The 16968-nt window shown below is 35.4% G+C and overlaps 1 protein-coding gene and 1 long non-coding RNA gene across 2 annotated transcripts in view; one reads left to right on the plus strand and one right to left on the minus strand.

Moving 5' to 3' along the window:
* The window catches only part of LOC129802615 (palmitoleoyl-protein carboxylesterase NOTUM), a 25366-nt gene extending 17808 nt beyond the window's left edge, over window positions 1-7558 (minus strand). The window contains exon 1 of the mRNA XM_055848582.1: window positions 6998-7558. Coding sequence (XP_055704557.1) covers window positions 6998-7024 — 27 coding nt within the window. The 5' untranslated portion in view covers window positions 7025-7558. The remainder of the gene's footprint in view (window positions 1-6997) is intronic.
* On the plus strand, window positions 7499-13476 carry LOC129802621 (uncharacterized). Its single transcript, XR_008751810.1, has 3 exons — window positions 7499-7556; window positions 7637-7725; window positions 13225-13476. It is a non-coding gene; the product is annotated as an uncharacterized LOC129802621 (long non-coding RNA).
* Window positions 13477-16968: the final 3492 nt, after the last annotated feature.

Below are 16968 nucleotides of genomic sequence, written 5' to 3' on the forward strand. Positions count from 1 at the left end.
TGTTAATTTATTCAAAAAGTAAATGATTTTGTAATAATATTGTCAGGTCTTCGTGAGTTACCGTACGTTATTTAATAATAATAATTTATTCTTTGTGGAAGTGGCTGAACCTTTTAAAAATGAGTGTTTTAAAGCATAGAAAAGTAAAATTTTCTCTATTCATATTTTTCCGCAAATTCGGGGAATTCCAGCTGGCAACAGTAAGTTCGCTGCGGTTTTTTTTTGCTCAGCTTATGCTTGATTTAACCCTCTAACGGTGTTTTCTTTAATATGCGAAGAAAAGTTCTAAAACAATGTTTTCTAGGATAATTATGATCCAATAAAGTCGAAAAAATCATCCATTCTTCATTATCTCTTTTAGTTTAGGCGCTAGGAGAGAAAATATAAAAATTTTTTGAAACTCTTTTTGCTTCTAAAATTCATATTTTTAGTTTTTTCAAATTTTTTAAATAAAATATACAAAGTAGAATGACATATCTTTCAGTAAAAAGTAATTTATTTTAGTCAGATAACTTTAAATTGGTATTTTTATGGAAATTGGAAATGAGTTTTTTTGCACAAATATTTTTTGTTGCTTTTTCTCTGACCTGTCACACAAAACTGGAATAGTAACAAAACGAAGTCAAAATGAGTTCAAACTTTCAAAAGATATTAGTAAGACTATTACCGAGGACACTATAGCACTTTTAAATTAATAAAACCTTTATTGTCGCTATAAATGTGATTTTTGTGAAGACCGCCTGGAGGCGGTCTTACCCGTTAGAGGGTTAAAATGATACAACGCATTCAATTTCGAAAGTATCGCTGCTTATGAGTATTTACTCGATAATGAAATTATTTTTATGAGATAGATAATTTTTTACCAAGTGATGATCCTTATAGTGTAGCTCTAGAACCCACCCGAAACGATAGAAAGCAGGTTCATTCTCTGCTTTCTATCTATATATACTTACAAGCGTCCCAGGTTTTGTGAAATACCCGAACTCGTGACTTAGATGCTATAAAAGTACTTTCGCATAATTTTCTGTTTGCCGGTTCTAAACCGATTCATAAATCACTCAAAAGATCCCCCAAAATATTTTTAAGAGTGAAAAAATTGTTTTTCGGATTTATTTACTTATTGGTTCATAACGGGTTCATTATCGGTACAAAACCGATTTGAAGCGATTTATAAATAACTCAAAACATTGATCAAAAATACACCTTAAGTGTAATATAATTGAATTTCGAATAAAAATTAATTGTCAATTACGAAACAGCTCATTTCCGGTTCAGAACCGATCGAAACCGGTTCATTTTTATCGGAAATTCCCAGAACTTTCCAACGAGCACAAACATGACGCCATTCGCCTAATAAATGCACTTTCTAAAGCCTTTTTTAACCTTTGACCTTGAAAAAACGGTTAATAGGAACGATTCAACTGTACTTTCGTATAAGGACGAAATGTCCGCAATCCTAAGCAGAGCATGGTTTTGGAGGATTAGTGCAGAGATGGGGGGAAAATTAGGGTCATGTTAATGGTCCCAGGGTCAGCTTATGGAGAGGTATCTCGAAGGACTCAAGTCGCTATCTCTTACCGTTTGACCTTTAGAGTTAGCGACAGCCGGCCGGACAGACAGCGTGACAGAGGGATTATATAACCAGGGGCCTATCGACATTTCATTTTTCCATACGTTTTTGCATAGAGACACTGAAGACTATTGGCAAGTCTTTTCCTAAAGAGAATTTACTTATCAGTTTGATATATTTCGAAGTCGTGCATAAAAAGCTATCGCAAAATACATATTTCATAATGTTCGCCGAAATAATACAAGAACTACGAGCAAATTTGTTTAAGTCCTGGTGCAATATCTGCAAAATTTTTACAAGGAAAACTGGAAAATAGCTTCACTCTTTATTAGGCTTGATGGGCCCCTGATATAACTGCTCTCTCTGTGGAGTTCGAGTAGTAAAAAATATATTTCTACATCTTTAAATTACTAGTGTGATTTACGCGTAATATTATAGTAAGATCCAAAGTGAGCAAGTGGTTTCCTATCTTGCACACTTCAGGCATCATCTATCGAAGAAAATACGATCAGCCCAGAGAGTGTTTGGAAGCTGCGCGGAACTGAAAAAGAGCGGCAAAGGAACGAAGAAAATGACAAATACCCTTTAATTACTTTTTATCTTCGATTGCAGGTAGCTTTCATGAGTGTTCGGCTGACTTTACGGTTAAACCCATGCGATAATCTATATAACATAATTAATTAGTCGAAGACATTTCAAAGGCAATACAATAATACTTAAAAACAGAAAATGGAGAAACTGTGCAGCAGAAGCAACCAAAGTGATGATTCCTCGATAAATGTGCACCTTTAATGGTGCCGCGGCGCTTCGCATTTCATTTTATATATTATCCCTCCCTTTCTCCCCGTTTTGTTTTTTTTCTCCTGATAATATAACTCTCGCCGTGTTTGTCGGAATTGTTCGATTACAAGAAAGAAAAGAGCACATTTTAACATTGAAAAATTGAGCGCCATAAAATTGCATTCTCAAATAAATGACTCTCACTCTTTTTTTCGTGTCCAATTGCTGAACAAATACTTGAGATTGGTGAGATCGCGGGATTTTAGAGGGAATTCTTTGAGGGTTTTTAAAAAGTGTTTGGTGTCTCTTAAATTAAGAGAAACGCGAATACAATTGCTTTTGAATGGCTTTGCATAAAATAAAAGGTTTAATAGGGAGCCGAGAGCGAATGCAACAGATACCCAAGAAACAGTGATTTAGGTTTGAACTTGAAAAGGACTCTTTTGCATTGAGGAAATCTTGCATGAGTTATAACCACTGGAGTACATAATCAAGGGAGCCGACAAACGAACAGCAATTTTATGCTTCACCGCATAAATTGGGGTGGAGGAAGAGGCCAAGGAGAGAGAATCACCACAAACAGGTGCTGATTTATAGCACAGTGTGAGAGTTGGTCGGCTTTGGAAGTGAGAGAGCATAAGACAAAATAATAAAAAAAGGGCAAGGAGGTGAAGAAAAAAAACTGCCACAATCAGAGAGCAATAATGTTGAATAAGAAATGGTGCAAGAAACCGCAAAGAGAGATATTTATCACTGAAGGGAGCCCCCTTTTTCGCGTAACACCACACAACATCTCTTGTTCGCCCCACATGAGGCTCCGCATGTGAAAAGTGCTGCCCCTTTTACGCCAAATCACCATCGATCGGGAATATCGTCAGAAAAGAAAAGATGAACAATTGGAGGGATGCTTTTTGTGCCTCTTCTCCCCATCCACACGAATTGCGCTTTTTTGTGTGCATACACCTTTTATCAATGGACTTTTTTTCACATCTGAAATACTCTGCGCAGCATCTTCTCGTGTTTCTTGTGATCTAATACACCATCATAAAAGCGACTCTTGAATAAGAAATAATAATGATAATAGAGAAGGAGAGAGCACTGGAAGAGATCTTGAGTGGCTGCGGACAAGAAGCGTTCCATGGGGGCTCACAAAAAAAAAGACCAAGAGAGGCGATCGAATGGGAGGGAAAAGGAATAGACGGGCGCATGAAAAAAAAACGGCGGCAGACTTTGATTATTATTTGGTACCCGAAGAGAGAAAGATGGGAACCAAGAACAGGTGCAAAATCTGCACATTTTCTCTTATCTATTTCGCACCACCAGACACTGCAAAATTTAGACGATGACCACAAATTCTGACTCAACTACTTTGTTGTCTTGGGATTTTCTTAAGGTGAAATGTACTTATTTTTAAAGGATTTTGGGTGATTTTATAATTTGGTGATTTATAGCACCAGTTAACATTTCCGATTTGGAAGTCTATTCTTGGATTTTACATTTGAGAGTTAATTAATCTTTTAAAGGTTATTTAAAACTTGTCTTAAATTGCAAACAAGAAATCGCAGATTTTAATTATTCATAATTTCATTTTATTCATTTTTTCATGACATAGAACTGCAATATTTGATCGCAATTGGTCTACTTGGTCGTTTTAAAAAGATTATTCTAAATTCTAAAAATTATCCCAAAAAGGTCAAGGTCTATAGTATTTGTAGTGAGCTAGACATTAGAATTCGCATAAATGAAATTTTTGTCGAGAAAAATCCAAATTTATTCGTGAATAGATAAATATTGCGTTAATTTTTTGCAAATTTCAAAAATTGAGAAGAATGACGCAACAGAGATTGACAGATTTGTTTTTTTTTTATCTGTCTCTTCTATAACAGGGAATCAAACAGTTAGAGATTTCAACTAATGGTCTTCACCTTTCGACAACCCCTTGACGTACTTTCGGTACCTCTAATGGTCTCTACACACTCGAGAAATTTATGTCCATATTGAACAGTTTTTCTTACACAAGCGTAGGGAATTTGCTTCAATATGGATATAAATTTCTCTAATGTGTAGATGCCATTACACAAATGTTGGGAATTTGCTTCAATGTGGACATAAATTGCTCTAGTGTGTAGAGGCCATAAAACCTTTCGTCAGTAAAAAAAAATTAACATAGACCTCCCTCAATCACTTTGCTGATTGCAGGCGGTGAAACTCGGTAATTTTTCTTATTAATTCGTTATTAAAAAATCTCCTTATGATATCCTGCCTGTTCAGGAATTTCAATTTACGGCAAACATACATCCTGGGACTCCATTTGTTTGAAATAAACATTATAATCCGTCAAAGGACTTCGAAAAATTTTATTTTCTCGAAAAATATCACTTTATTCCTTGAAAATACTCATAAATTTGTGAAAAGATGTACATAATAATAATATACAAGATAATACACAAAGTCCAATCATTTGGATTTGCCAACATTTCGTGGTTCGGCCGCTGTCTTCATTGTTTCGTACACCGCAACAAACTTTTGATCGATGAAATGTTTTTCATTGTTTTTCCAACACACAGAAAAATTTTGACTCTAAATTTAAGAATATATAAAATCCTGGGAAATTGGACGTGAATCCCCGAGGCGTTTAAGTTTAGAAGCTCTGAACGAAAGAAATGGGCTAGAATCTCTAGCTCTTTCAAGTTAAGAGGTCGGGAACTTAAGTTCAGCATTAGCTAGAAAATGAGAAATGTCTACAGATTTGCAAATTGCAACTAAAACTAAATGATCAAGGATTTAGAATTAGGGCATTGACATTCATTGGATGGGATTTGAAATTGAATTCCTGGGTGTTTCTGTTTAAGAATTTTCCATTTTTCTGTGTGAAATTTTATTAGTAATGAATTTTTTTAACTTACTATTAGAAAGTGTATTAACCATAGTATGTAATGGAATCATAAACTTATTTTTTTTTAGAAAAAATGAGCACCGTAACAAACTTATGATTCAGCTTCAAAGACTTCAGCTGTGATATAGTATAAATTGAACCTAATGAAAGCTCTTGTCTAGAAAATTTAAAACTATTCATAACACGGGTTTAATCTTGCCGTTAAGTGTTTGTGATTTTTTTTTTAAAACAAATCTGTAAGGAAAGCGCGCCACCTTCGGCCGACTCAAGCTTTGAATAACCCAATCTTTTCTTTATGTTCCTAATGAATTTGACCCATGGCTCTTGTCAGAACATTGGAAGCATCAGACTAGCTATTACAATAAAATATTGTAATAGGTCAAATTCATTGAAAAACATATTGAAAAGAAAGAATTGTTCGAAGCTTGAGTCGTCCAAAAGTAAGGCGTTTTCCCCTATTTTAAAATTTGACGACTAATTAGAAGTTAAAGAGATTCTCATTTGGATCTTACAATCCTTCCTGAAATATTAATTACGATTCTTCATTTTTTAACACATTCAGATATTAATCTATAAAAGTTTTAGATTTTAAGAATGTCTTCGTGGTTTTTATTGTGTTTTTGGAAGTTGCTCTGTATTTAGGCCTTGGAAGCTTAGACCAATTTTTTCAAATCCTTGTTGATCAATAAAATCTAGGAAAAATTAATTAACAATAGCAATTCGAAATAATTTTTTTTTTAATTTTGAACTTGCTAATTGCACAAAATTTAATTGTGCTTTTTAATTTAAATGTTCTTCACGGTCATAAAATTGAAGCATTAATAAATTAATAACAATAAGGTTATTAAAGAGGTTTTAAACTAAAAGTTTAAAACCTAAAAAATAAAGTTTTCATGCGGTATACTTTAATTTCTAAATAAAAAGACCTGTCACTTAATTTTAAGAGTCTGAAGAATCAATCGTCCGTATTTTACTTTCCTAAGATTAAATTTCACCAGGATTTTCCCCTTTTATGAAATTATTGAACCTAAATCGTATGGCTAAGCATCAGATCCGAAGAAGTTTTAGGGATCAGGGGGATCAGTATCAGATATATTTTTTCTCAGCTTCTATAATTTTTGTCGACAGAAATCAAACGAATTTTGTTCTTATAAGTAACACTGATACTGATCAATTTTTTATAGAGTATATATCATTTTTATTTTTATCTATATTAGCTGATACTCTTTATTTTACCTTTTTTTCTAGATATTAGCAATAAGATTTAGTTTTCGTTTTTCAGTTGCTCTTATTTTTTGTCACTACGAATAACGTTCTAATCACTAAAATTCCTTGATCCTCTCTGATGTGGAGCTAATCGAAAGAATTTATGGTTCATCTCAGGATGACCTGGTATGGCTGATCCTGAGTGAATGTTCTTGGCGCACAAAATTACCCAAAGAATCTTCCTCTGTCGCTATTGTTTCATCCCCAAAGATAATGCAAAAACAAAAGACTTTGTGGAATCTGACGAAATAATTGATGTGCTCTCCACTTCTCATTGCGTTAGGTCGGGAATTTTTCTGTATGAAGCGTGCGTGAATCCAAACACATTCTGTATCTCTTTCTCTCTTTCTCCTGCCCAATCTTCAACATCTTCTCACACTTCTCCAATGAAATCTTTTTTTTTTTTTACAACATTTAATAAATTCGTGAGATTATTTGGCCAATATAGCACAATTCTCTACGTCAATCGTTCGAGGGGGTCTTACCTTAATGATGAATAAATTACTCCACATTTTCGCATGGGTTGCATCAAATTGGCACTTTTATGCACATACACCTAATCACACACCCAAGAAATTCAATCTTGGTCCAAAAAGATTTATGTCTAGCAGTTAAGTTTGTTAATATATGAACACGATTGAGATTTTATAAAGGGGTTTTTTCTGTTCTCTCTCAAAGGAGTCTTTTGGGGGGTTATTTTTCACTAGAAGTTTTTTTTGTCTTCTTTGAAACTGTTTAATTCTTCTTAGCTGTGTTTTTTTAAGGCACTTATGATCACATTTATTTCTTTAAGATGGTTCTCCTTAGAAATATCCTTTATTTTTTTTTAGGAGATCTTGCACAAAAATTTCAAGAACGCGACATTTTTCGCAGAAGAAGAAAATTCAACACAATTTGAAGAGTTTCTTTGATCACTGTTTAAGAACACTCTTGAGACGATCACAAGAAGTTGAAGATCGCTTGGGCAGCACTTTGTGTGTCGAAAGGGAAGAGAAGAATGAGTGTGCTAAGGCACATCTTGTCGCGCCAACAGTTTGAGTCCAAGTGAGTGAAGTTGTGCTGAGCTCGAAGGAAATGCGCGGCAACTCACCTTACAAATTTGTTATATTTTTATTTTCTTTCAGCTTCTTTTGCCTTTCGGTTATTGGTTCAAATATTACAACTTGAGTCGCTCTGTGGGCGCAAAGTGGATGAGAATTTCTTCATCGTGCTGGTGAGTTTTTTCAATACCTATTCCTTTTAACAAAGTATTAAAGCTATATAGAAGAAAATGGGTGATCTTTCCAGGTGAAAGATCACTCCAATAAGATCATTTTCTTGATTGCTTCTATTTTTAATCTTATTCTGAAAATTGCTTTATAAGATCACTCGCGATCACTGAAAGATCGCTCAAAACTGTTTGAGAAATCCAATAAAGCTTCCTCCAAGCCATGTCTTTCGGATGGAATGGGTAAAAATGTGGTGAGGAGACAGCATTAGATAAACAAGAGAATGTGTGGAAACAATTATACACAAGAGTGCTCCATTCGTTCATTCATAAAATGATAAAATAGCATTCATTCTCCGCCAACACGTCTCTCAAGAGTCTCTCTCTCCCCACAAATACCCGAGCAATTGCTACACACTGCACAAATACATCATTCTGGGTGGTGTTTACGCCGTGCAAATAGTACAAAACTCCTCGACTTTGGGGCCCGATTGCGCGCGCCACTTGATCATCATGCGCACAAATAACTCATTGGGCTTCGTAGCTTGTTCTCCTCCGCGCAGATACCACAAGTACAACGCGGTATTTTGTAAACAGTGCACAAGATTATCACCCAGAAAGAAATGCCCAGCACCAAACAAGAGTACAAACTGCAAGAGCTCTACCAATGCTCCCAGAGATGTGAGGAACGTTTTATTAGGAAGATCAACTGCTGATTCAAAGATTTCTTCTTGCAAACAAATTATAAAGGTATTTTTTTTTTAGGAGGATCGAATATCAAAACAGAACAGAGATAAAATTTTGCAGAATTAATAGCGTGGAGGCAATTTCTTCAATATTCGTTTCAATATGGATGACTTTTCTTCCATATTGTCTTTCAATATTGTTTACCCCTACACATTGAGACAAATATCATCAATATTATTCTTCCATAATATTATTGAAGTGGAATATGGAAGAAATGGTCGATTCAAGTTCATTAGATATTTTCTTCAATATATTAATTTTCGTTTTCACGCAAATTCGAATATTTTGTGTTGCAGAATATTCGAAAAATGTTATATTTTGGTGCAAGTTCAAAAAGAAAAAAAGTGTGTTTCAAATGTGACTTCCTAAATTTACCCCAGTATTTTTGTTCAGATATAAATTGGGGGTAAATTGAGCATATGGACATGGATTGAGGCTTCTGAGACAAAGCAGATCTCAATCCCAGCATCCAGCTGGAGAACAGATTTTGAATTGGGATGGAAGCGAGACATTCTATTGCATTAGCAGGTCCCGTGAGTTTTTTAGTTGGAACACAACCCGTGGATCTCTTCAATATAAACCTGAACACTGGCTGACAGACAAGGAAAATATCAAGGAATAGATAAGGCGCGAGATCTTATCAAGCAAAGAGACTGGGAACAGTTGAAGTATATTGGAAAAAAGAAAGAGATTTTTGTTTACTTCACAATTTTATACATACAATAATTTTTTGTTTCTCTGAGATTTTTCTGTACTTCTGGAGCAGAGTCGTATCCATAATCTGTCTGCAACTCCCTTCTGTGAATCTCAGGAAGAGCTTCTGAATCCATGAACCTTTGGGCAGCAGAAGCACTTAGAAGTCAGAACAGTCCCTGCTTGTGAATATTTATAATCTAACAGCCGGATATGAAACTCCTAAATGAAGAGAATGTTTATTGGATGTGGAACTAAAGACATCCGGATGTATTTAAACCACCAACTGTTGGATCCTGCATCCCACTGGCACTTACAGTGTTATCAGGGACAACTTCGCAGTCTTTGCATCATCAGGGTGATCAAGGATAACTTCTCAGCCGAGGCTGGACTCACAGCAGCCACATGTCCCTCAGCTGCCTCATCAGGGAAAAACTTCGCGTTTTTTCATCATCAGGACGATGTGGGTTAACTTCTCAGCCGACACTGGACTCGCAGCATCCACCCGTCCGGCTCCGGCAGCTGTTGTCAGATTGTTACAATCTTCGGTTTTCAGCACTTCAATACCTCCATCAAGGAAACTGAGCAAGCAATTCAAATTCAAACTGCTGCACCACTTCTCTAGAACGACAAACACATCGCACTGATGCTTTTCACTCTTGTGAATTACAGAATTTTCCTGCTGCTGTACACTTTTCAGAAATTTATTTTGAGCAAAGTTTGAATGTTTTATGTCTCGAAGTGAAAAACTTTATTGTCGTCCGGATATGTGTCGGATCATTTTGGAAATTGGAATATGGTATTAAATAACTCTACAGTGATGCACAAGAGGTTTACTACCAATAATTAAAAAAAAAACGAGTGAAAACTTCTAGTAAAACTTGGTTGAATCCCACTACAAAAAACATCTCTCGAAAACACTTCTCCTTCGCACTTTTGGACAATTTTCCACTAATATTCACTAAACACTGTCTCAATGAACTTCAACAAACACTTTCCACGCTTTTCCAGCAGCCAAATAATAAATTTTCACGAAAAATAATCTCAAGCCGCAAGAAAACTTGAGAGATGACACGAAGTGTCAATATTGAAACGTATTAGCTCCTGTGTGGAGGCATTTTCTTAATTGAAGCTGGACCATTACTGACTCAATGGTCTTTAGCCTTTCAAGAACGATAGGGGTACCGGTGTCCCGAAAAAATTATCTTACGGCCTTAAGCTATGTTTTGGTCTAAGAAGTCAGAAAAATTATTTTTTCTGTTTTCAGTTTTCTGTTTTTTTTTATATTTTAAGTTTTTAAGAAGAGTCTTATCTTACATTATCCTAAAATATGCATTTAATAATTTTAAACCTTAAAAGACAATGGGCAAAACGGTCCAACCCTTCGCCACGAATGAGACCTATACGATTGAATAGGTATTGGCAAAGGTAACAACTTTTGTTCCGGTACCAACCCCAAAAGTATGTAGGAAAATCACTAGAGCATAAAACATATAATTACGAAAACTATAATTAATTTACAAAACTCCTTTTATACAATAACAGTTTATCTTATGTTGGTCATTTCAAAGAACTATTTGTAAAGAAGTGCTCAAAGAAGATTTTTCTAGAACAAACTATGTCTTTATGTCTTCATTTTCTCTGCAATTTTCCAGATTTTCCTAATAAATCCTTGAATATTCTTCAAATTCATTAAAAGGATTGTATATAGGGAAATGTCGGCTCAGTAAATATTCTCCTTGAAAGAAAAAGAGTTAGTCTCTGAAGATCACATGGTTCTAAAAGTTACTGTTATTCAAAAACTTTGAATAATAATTTTAGAGTAAAAATATTTTAATTTAGCCATTATACTCTGAGCCTTTTGTTAAAATTCCTTTGGTAACGGTACCCTTCCAACCATATGATCTTCAGCAACCCTAGCACTTTTTTTAGGAGAATATTTCTTTTGAGGAGACAAAAGGACGCAATGCTTTTAATGGAATTAAAGGTCATTTGAGGATATTTGAGGAAAATCTGGATAACGACAAGGATAACGGAGAGATAGGGGTATGGTTTCTTCTAGGAAAATATTCCTTGAGTTCTCTTTTAGAAATAGTTCTTTCCACTGACAAATTACGATATACCGTTATCGAGAAAGAAAGCAAGTTTTATAAAAATAATTCTACCTACTTTTTAAGAACTTTTATTTTAAGATATCTCAGAAAATTGACGCGACGGAATGTAAGATTCTTCAGGAGATATGTTCAAGACACACCAAGAACTCCCAAAATACCAATGGTTTCCCGTCATACGTTTTCTTTCTTCATTTTATTGTCTTGTAATGTTCGAAGGCTTTAAAATGCGATTAGTTTGTATGGGAGCCATCAGATATAGAGTAGTCAAAGATAAAATCTAAAAATATATATTTAAGGTCGCACATTAACTTTCACCCGAATTTCATTAAGATCGGTTAAACCGTTTTGGATAAATAAAATGTCAAAGTTTTGAATTTTCAGAAGGATATCGTTAATTTCCCAAGGATTGACAGTTCTTTTTAACTTGGGTCTCGGTAATTTTTAAGTGATACACCAATACCTACAAAATGGGCCTAGTTCCATCTCTGGCGAAGGGTTGGACTAGCTCCCATACATTTCTTCCCATTGTCCTTTGAAACTTTTGTTACAAAGTAGAGTATTGGAGTATTTTGAAGCCATTTACGTGCAAATACAGAAGTAATTTATTTCAAAAATATTCCATTTTAACGAAAGCTTCTCACAATAATGTGTAGAAGCTTGAAGAAAATTTCTAATTCTCAGAAAATCCTAAAATTGATAGAACATTCGTATTCATGAGATTCAAATTGTTCTGGAAACCCTTTTTAATGACCCTTACACATTTTGAGCAATTTGAGAGAGGAGTGCGACCCACAGTTGGAAAGGTCTCGACCTCAGTTACAACATACTAAAGTTTAAAGAAAAAGCATTGTCTAGTTTTCGAAATATTCGAAATTGAATTTCGAAAATCGATTTTTCAATTAATCCGGCGTTCGAATAAATCGGATAAAATTGGTATCTCATAAGAATTGTAGTACTCTATGAGAGTTTTGCAAAACACCAAAATTTTTCAAATTCTTATAATTTGAACCAAAGATTTGGCTATTTGAAAATTCAATTTTTAACATTTGCTCTCTAGAATCAGGGGGGTCGGGGGGGCTTTTTTTAATCGAAGGCTCTTAGTCTCAGCTATAACATACTAAAATTTGAGATCGATCTCGCCCATAGGGGCTGAGTTATTGAAAAAAACAAAATTTGGGCGTGTTACAAAATGGCAGAAGGGTGACTGGGGGTAGCTGAGACTAACATCACCAACTTCAAACCACTTATCGGCATTTAATCTTTGCTGAAAACCGCTTGTTAATATCTCTTTCCGTTCTCTCTCCAGAGGTGATTGTACTCCGGACGGGACGGACGGCCGTCCACGATAATCGATTTTTAGCACATACGATATTTGTGATCTATGAGTGTCAAAACGTGTAAATTCAAAATTTGGGCCCAATCTGACGTTATAGCTAAGCTAATAGTGGAAGTAAGCTACGAGATACCCTTTAACAACATTCCTGAAAAAATCCTACGAACTTATGCAATGATCAAATATATTGAGAATAGCATTTTTTTTAAATTTCAATTTGAATCTGATGACGCTATAAAACCATGATATCTTATTCATATCAAATATCATAATACGATGCAATATCAGTAAACTTTTACTTCCAGTTCAGTTTTGTTTACATCAAATTCTCTGTCTTTTAAATTCCACACATTCCATAGGGGCAAAGAGTACTGACCAAGATTGGCTTCAGAACATTCTCGTACGATGGACTTGAAATATTGGCAAATTTTTCCTTCTTCTATGAACGAGATCATAAATTATTCTCTTCCAATAGATTTAACAAAATTACTAAATGGAATTTTCATTGCTTCTCATGTTTATGGAGTGATCAATAACAATCTTTGCCAGTCTATATAACACTCACCAAGTTTATTGGTAATTTTTCGTGATTGTCTGGTGTTGTCTTTGTATTTTCAGAGGGAATTCCTTTGGCTGCTGGATGATTCTGCGGGGCATTTTCTTGGGAATGGAGTGAGAGTGTTGAAAGGCTTTCTTTTGGCCGTTATCAGCGGAAAAAGGTGAGTGAATTGTAAACAGTGATTTCCTGTCGAATATGGCTAATTATTCAATTGAACTGTGTAGGTTGTTTTCTTTTTTTTTTTCGACTGAAAAACAATATTCTTCGTTTCTGTGAAAGAAAATGATTAAAATCCCAGGAATTTTCACGTGCGAGAATTTTTCTCAAGTTGCCCCAGCAAGGGGTCTCAAGTGGATGCGCCTAAGAAAACGGCGCGTTGGAAACATAATCATCTCCCTATGCGTCTTCATTATCTTCATCCCAAGAATTTAGCTCTTCCTCTTCGCCACGTTCAAATGATATTTTCATTTGTTTGATGTTTCAGACCTCATATATTTTTCGTCACCCAAACAAATTAAATCCCTCTTGGATGTTTTTCCCAAACACTGTATCTTGAATTTTCCTCTCACCTCACTTCGACCATGAACATTCTCTCAATTTCTTTTTTTTTCTTAATTTTTCAACACAATAAAAGAGATCGAAGTCATTTACTCTACATGATCACACTATGGTGCATTTGGGATATATCCATGATGAAAGTGTGAAGATAAAAAAAATAATAAATAAACATGGACAAATTCTTCTTGATCTTCATTTAACATAACAAAAATTTTGAGTGAATATATTTGGGTACCTATCCAATTTTTTTTACATGTTCAAAAAACATTCATAAAATTTGTTGTTGTTTTTTTCTGGAAAGCTCGCAATGAGACAGACAATCTAAAGGGGAATGCGCCAATGACGCCAAAAGAAAACTTCACAGTCTCCCTCCCCCTCCACACCATAAAATTTCCTCCAAAAGGAGGTAAAAGAAGAAAAATTTTTACTAAAGCAGTCTCAATGGAAATTAACGCTTCAAGTGCTAGTATGTACACAATTCCTAAACAGTTAAATAAATCCCAGAGGATTTTCTCTTTCGGTACTCCAAACCATTTATTGGGTGAGGAGATAATCGCTGCTTGTACAAGCAAATTGATTGTCTTCACAATACACGCGCGTTAAATGGGGGGGAACCTGGGGAGAAGGAATGATATTAAATCTTGGACAGACTCTATTGTAAAAGGTGCCGAAATTAATTTCTTTTGCTATACAATCTCTGTTGGTTTCCAATGTGGAGCCTCAGGCACTAACAATTTACTGATAATTCGTTCTAAATCGAGGGGTTTGTAACTTGCAAATTTATCAGATAGAGTAACTTACCAATTATTATTAATCGTGTCAAAGCCTAAAAATTAAGTATGTCTTGCCCAAAAACGCGCCACGTCAATGGCAAGCGGACTTGCCGACAACAAAACCCCTGTTCCGCATGAGGCAGAGGTCAACGGACAAACACACAAATCTGAGGTATAGTTTGAATTACCCCACAGTCCCATAGGACGTCACATTCGGAGAATCCCCATTGCGGTCTGTTGTCTCTCGAACGCGCTACACTGCTTCTCAAATGATTGAGAGACTCCATGTCTTCCAAGCGGTGACCAAGTCTTGGTCACTGCCCAGGAGGAAGGCTCTCCCTTAATTCAACAAAATCTGATGGAAAGACTTCCTTCCATAGATTGAGTCTGGCCTCCTCTGGAGATTGGTCAAGTGGTTTGAGAGAGTGGCAGAAGCTCTTACGAGACTTCAACCTTGCTCTTGATTTTTTTGTGACTATGGAGAAGATGCTTTGGTTCAGAGCGAACCTTAGACATCTCTCTGTTGGAGATGATTTGCCTCCTCACCCGTGGTGGAGCAATTCCTGCTAAGGCATAGAGTTTATCCACAGGAATGCCTTTTACGGAGTTATCACACTAGAAAATTTCACATTAAAGTTAAAGTGAAAAGTTGCTCATTAAAACTTCTAGAACCACTCAAAATCGCTGATTTAGTCAGGACACATTGCTAGAATTGCTCGATGTTACGATGGCATACGGGTTGTCAGATGAGTGTTTTTGTTTTTGAAGCATTTCTACATTTTTCTTACTTATCCTCTTCACCGATCTTTTTCAATGTCCTTTGTCCTTTATCCATCTCGTGCGCGATAAATAGTAGGTATTAGCACTACTTTTTATCACAATTTAATCAAGAATAAATTGGTGAGAAAATTGTGGCGCAGAAACTACCCGAATGACTGCAATAAAGTAGTACCTGATGAAAATTTAATGAGCAAATTTTGCTCATAAATTTGCTCAATTCTCATTAATTTGCCCATTATCAATCGTATTTATGCTATTTTAATCTATTTAAACCAATTTTGGTGACTCGAGTCCACTTTTTTATCACTAAGTGAATCGATTTCTAAAAGCTCTTGACGAAAATTGCACATTAGGACACATGTCAGCAACAATTAATGTGAATCACATTAAAATTTTAATGTGAAATTCTCTAGTGTGATACCACAGTTAGGCACCTTGTTAGGACCTTGACAGACCTGAGAATTAGCCGAGAGACAGCTTAACATAAACTATATTTGAAATAATGGTTAACCTTCATTTCCATCATTTTCCACTTCTGCTCATTTTTCATTTAATGTATTACTTTTTCTTCTGTTCTCATCTTTTTTTTTTTAATTCTTTCTTTATTAAGCAATCACCGAGAAAAATTTGGATAGTATTTTCTTTATTTTGATTTTGATTTACTTTATTTAAATTTTCTTTATTTAGTGAAAAAATCTCGAAATGCTTGATTTTTTGGATCCATCATAGTTTTTCTTTTACTATTAACCCCTGGTTTTATATATCCCCTAAAGGCATTTTAGTTGATCTCTTTGTGCGTGCACGCATTTTTTTTTCAACCAATTTAGATGAAAGCCATAAAAAGGTGTATAGAAGCAATAGGGACAGTTTCTTGAGAGCAAATGATGGGTGAGGAGGAGATATTGGCATTTCTCACACGGCTTTTTGATTTATATCCACTATTTAATACTATGTCATATATCGTCTTTCTTTAGTGTAGTAAAATATAAAATTGACATTTATAGCTTTGATAATTATGATTTTCACCCAAATCTTTTTTTTTTTCTTCTATGAGGCAATGCGGCAAGTCTGTGTCTCGAAATCTTCTTTATTATTTTGATGATGATTTTCACGGTACCAAGATAGATGAATTCACATGCGCAAAGATGAGACGATGCGATGCGTGATCCCTCCGTACGCACTTTAATCTCCACGAAGATCACTCACACATGATCGCGGTTGGTGCTTTCGGGTTGATTTGAAATTGGAATATAATACGTACTCACCACAATGAAAGATGTTGGGGAAAAAATTGTATGTATGGTATCAAATGATCCTCTTCTGTTCTTTTTTTTTTTGTTCTTTTTCTCTACTCCGGGAATAATACCCAGCCAAATGAGTGAGCGAGAGAACAAGAGTCAGGGTCCGTAATGTGTGCTACGATCACGTATTATATTATATTGATGTGGAAAGAGATTCGTACAGCTGTTACCGGTCGGCACCTTTCATCTTGCCACTCTATTGTTTCCGTATCAAAAGACCACTATTATGTAAACAACAGCTCTTTTGAACTGCGCCGCTCGCAAAGGCGCACCGACAAATGGAGTGCTTTCCCTCATTCGCGCTCACCGATCGTCGGATACGACTGTCCCATTTTGGCGCGCGTTTGCCCATCCAACCACCGCAGCAACCTCACATATATCCTCTCCAAAT

This window comes from Phlebotomus papatasi, chromosome 2 (genome assembly GCF_024763615.1).
Source record: "Phlebotomus papatasi isolate M1 chromosome 2, Ppap_2.1, whole genome shotgun sequence".
Classification (NCBI taxonomy): Eukaryota; Metazoa; Arthropoda; class Insecta; order Diptera; family Psychodidae; genus Phlebotomus; species Phlebotomus papatasi.